Below are 3,243 nucleotides of genomic sequence, written 5' to 3'. Positions count from 1 at the left end.
CTGAGCGATGAAGACAACGTGCTTCCCACTGAACTTTTTCTCTAATTCGCGGACCAGCCGGACTTGGATTTTCTGGAAGGATTTCAGTTGAGGAACAGGAACGAAGATTATAATAGCTTTCCGACCACCACCAACTTCAATTTCCTTGGCCGCCGTTATGTTCAGCTCTCGAAGCTGCGCTTTGAGGTCCGAGTTCATCTCTAGCTCGAGTAGCGCCTGGGAGATGCCGGACTCGAACTCGTCCGGCTTCTCGCCGTTGGGCTTCACAATCTTCGCGCTCGAGCTGAACATGGCGTTTCCAGGGTGAGTGCCGGCTTGGGAAGAGCGGGATGGCCCATTTTAGAAGGGGTGGTCAGGGAGGGCTTCAAAGAGGTGGTGACATTGGAGCTGACATCCGACGGCTAAGAAGGAGCTAACCTGCAAAGAGCAGGGAGAGGGCCATTCCAGGAAGAGGTCCCAGCCAGCACAGAGTCCCTGAGGTGAGAACATGCTTGGCATGTATGTAAAACCATGACAAGGGGTGTGGCTAGAATCCAGGGAATGAAAGGAAGGGGGAAGGGGCCAGATGGTGCAGGGCTTTACCAGACATGGGAAGGAGTTTGGGTTTTTATTTTGTTGTCATGGTGAGCCATGGAAAGGTCTTATGCAAGGGAGTGTTTTCTGTTTTAAAAAGATTGCTCTAACCCCTGAGTGGTTAATGGGTTGGAGGGGAAAGGAAAGAATCAAAAAGAAGTCACTGCGGTCCTCCGTGTAAGAAGTGACAGCCAAGAGGACCTGGTGGTGCCGGTGGAGGTGAAGTGAAGTGGATGGACCGGAGGGGTGTTTGGGTATGGAACGGGTCAGCTTGCTCTCAGACCGGAAGTGAGGGGCAAGGGAAATGGAGGGATTGAAGATGACTCAGGTTTCTGGCTTTCTCTGCCACACGGATGAAGATATGGTTACTGTAACAGGGATGACTCAGGGCACAGGTTCATCAAGGGAGACCTGGACTTCTGTTTTGACCTGGTAAAGTTTGACTCACCCATGGGGCATATGGAGGAGATGTCAAGTGTGAAGTTGGGTGAATGGCTGGAAGTCATCAGACACTCGGCTGGAAATGCAACTGGAGAATCTCAGCACAGGGCTGGATGTGAGCACCCAGGGAGAGGGAGAGGGTCTAGGCCCGAGCCCTGAGAAGCTCTGGTCTATAAGTGGGAATGACCAGCGGGGAGCAGGAAAGCCAAGAGGAAGGGTGCCACAGGAGCCTGAGGTAACTCCTCAGAGGCCTGGTAGCAGAGGAGTGAGGGCTGCCCACTTGGTTTGGTGACTTGGAGGAGGTTGCTGATGGTGACAAGTCATTTCAGTTATTCAGTGAGGCCAAAGGGCAGATTAGAATGGGTGAAGGAGTGAACTGCAGCTGAGGAGGCTTGAGATGACATCCGGGGACAACTGTCTAGAGAAGTTTTGCCGTCAAACTGGGCAGAGAAATGCAGAAGTAGTAGCTTCTTTGGGTTTCCATGAAAGTAAAATATGTTCTCTGCATTATTTCTAAACCTCTCTCCTGCTCTGATATACCCAGGCCATGACACTGAAATACCGAAAATATTCCCATGATAAAGTAAACCGTGGATGACATGGAGTCCCCAATATATAACTGTGACTCCACTCCTTTTCCTCCCTTTCAGGAATGCTTCTAGGAATGTAAATCAGCCAGAGTGATGTCAGGATAAGCATCTGCTACTTTTCAGGAAAAAACATACTCCAACTTCTACACGTTAAATTACACACAGCCAAATTATTTGCAGTACAACTTACAACTGACCGCATCACACATGCTGGGGGCATGTTGGCTGAGAAGTGTGGTTCCAGACCATGATTGTGTGCCATTCATTCATTCATCCATTCATTCATTCATCAAATATTTCCTGAGCACTTGCTGTTGTCAGGAGCTTGGCTCTGGGTGCTGGGAGCCGTGGAGAATAAGGCAGCCATGGCCTCTTCTCTCACAGAACTGCAGCCAGGCGGGGAGCACAGATGTGTAGAGTAAGTGAGTTCAAGTGCAGTGGGCTTATAGCTGGGGGAGCATAGTGTTCTCAGGGGGAGTGTCACCGGGGTCCTGGCCTGGTCCACAGGCTCTGTAAGAGTTACTCTGAAGAGGTGCAGATGAATAAGCTAAGGGGTGATTAATGAGGCCTGTGTTGGAGGTGGTATGGACAGTGGCCTGGCAGTGCTGGAGGGAGCCCCTGTCCACAGGTCCACACCAAGGCCAGCCTGTCCGGGAAGTCAGGGAGGCAGGCGGGGGCCAGGTGTGCAGGGCGTTGGGGCTCCTGCCAGGGGTTTATCTTTATCAGGAAAACAACATGAAGAGTGTTAAGTGTGTGCTGAGGGGAGAGGGGTACGTGTGTCAGGCTTGTTTTAAAAGAGCAGTCAGGTGTCGGGAACGAGGTGTGGTACAAGGTGGTACAGGTGAGTGTCACTGTATGCAGACATGGGGACCACATTAATTCCCTTCCAACCCTATTTGACCAGACATGGCTGAGGATTTGAAAAGTGAGTGGTGGAGAGAGGGTACAGTCAGCCTCCTGCTTCTGTGTCCTGTCCCCGAAGAAGCCTGGTCTAGTTCCCCTCTCCCCCTCTCTCCCCCCTCCCCTCTAGGAAAACCCAACAGGCTGATGCTGGGGCCAGTTCAGCAGATAAGGGCTTCTGTGCAGAAGAACACCAGGGTATACCCACAGGGACACAATGTGGGGACACAGGATGTAGAAATGACAGAAATGGAAGCCGGAAGGGCCATCCTAAGGGACTGACAGCAGTGGGTATGGAGTGGAGCGTGGGAGTACAGAGATGTGGGTGGGTGCAGACCTGGGATGGGCAGTGCAGAAATCCACTCACCTCGGGGAGACCCTCTTAAGGAATGCTGATTCAGCAAGTCTGAGGCGTGAACCAGGAGCCCCCATTTTGAGGACCCCTTCCTCCCACCACTGAGGTGGTTCTCTTAGGTGTCTCGGACAACCTTCCTTTTGAGAATGCCTTAGTGCTGGTGGGCTTCTTGGCCTTGTATCCTCAGCTCTCTCAGCCGTCTCTCACCACGTTGGGCCTGAAAGCTTGTTTCCGTCCTGCATGAAGATGTGGATAACCACATCCCCGGCTGGGCTGAACCCGGGGCGGCGGGGCTGTCGGGCGGGCGGCACAGCAGCGTGCGGCCGCCAGGGGTCGCCAGAGGCCTCAGCTCATGCGCTCGGGCTCCTCCGCCCGCCGCCGCCG

At 53.1% G+C, this 3,243-nt stretch overlaps 1 protein-coding gene across 1 annotated transcript in view; it reads right to left on the bottom strand.

The window, feature by feature from the left end:
• LOC109392610 (40S ribosomal protein S7-like) overlaps positions 1-323 on the bottom strand; it is a 40,207-nt gene extending 39,884 nt beyond the window's left edge. The window contains exon 1 of the mRNA XM_019661203.1: positions 7-323. Within this exon, the coding sequence (XP_019516748.1) occupies positions 7-291 (285 nt within the window). The 5' untranslated portion in view covers positions 292-323. The remainder of the gene's footprint in view (positions 1-6) is intronic.
• Between the last annotated feature and the right edge of the window lie 2,920 nt (positions 324-3,243).

Source organism: Hipposideros armiger, unplaced genomic scaffold (genome assembly GCF_001890085.2).
Source record: "Hipposideros armiger isolate ML-2016 unplaced genomic scaffold, ASM189008v1 scaffold_11, whole genome shotgun sequence".
In the NCBI taxonomy this organism is placed as follows: Eukaryota; Metazoa; Chordata; class Mammalia; order Chiroptera; family Hipposideridae; genus Hipposideros; species Hipposideros armiger.
Note: the sequence above shows the minus strand (reverse complement) of the source record. Positions and strands in the feature narration are given on the sequence as shown.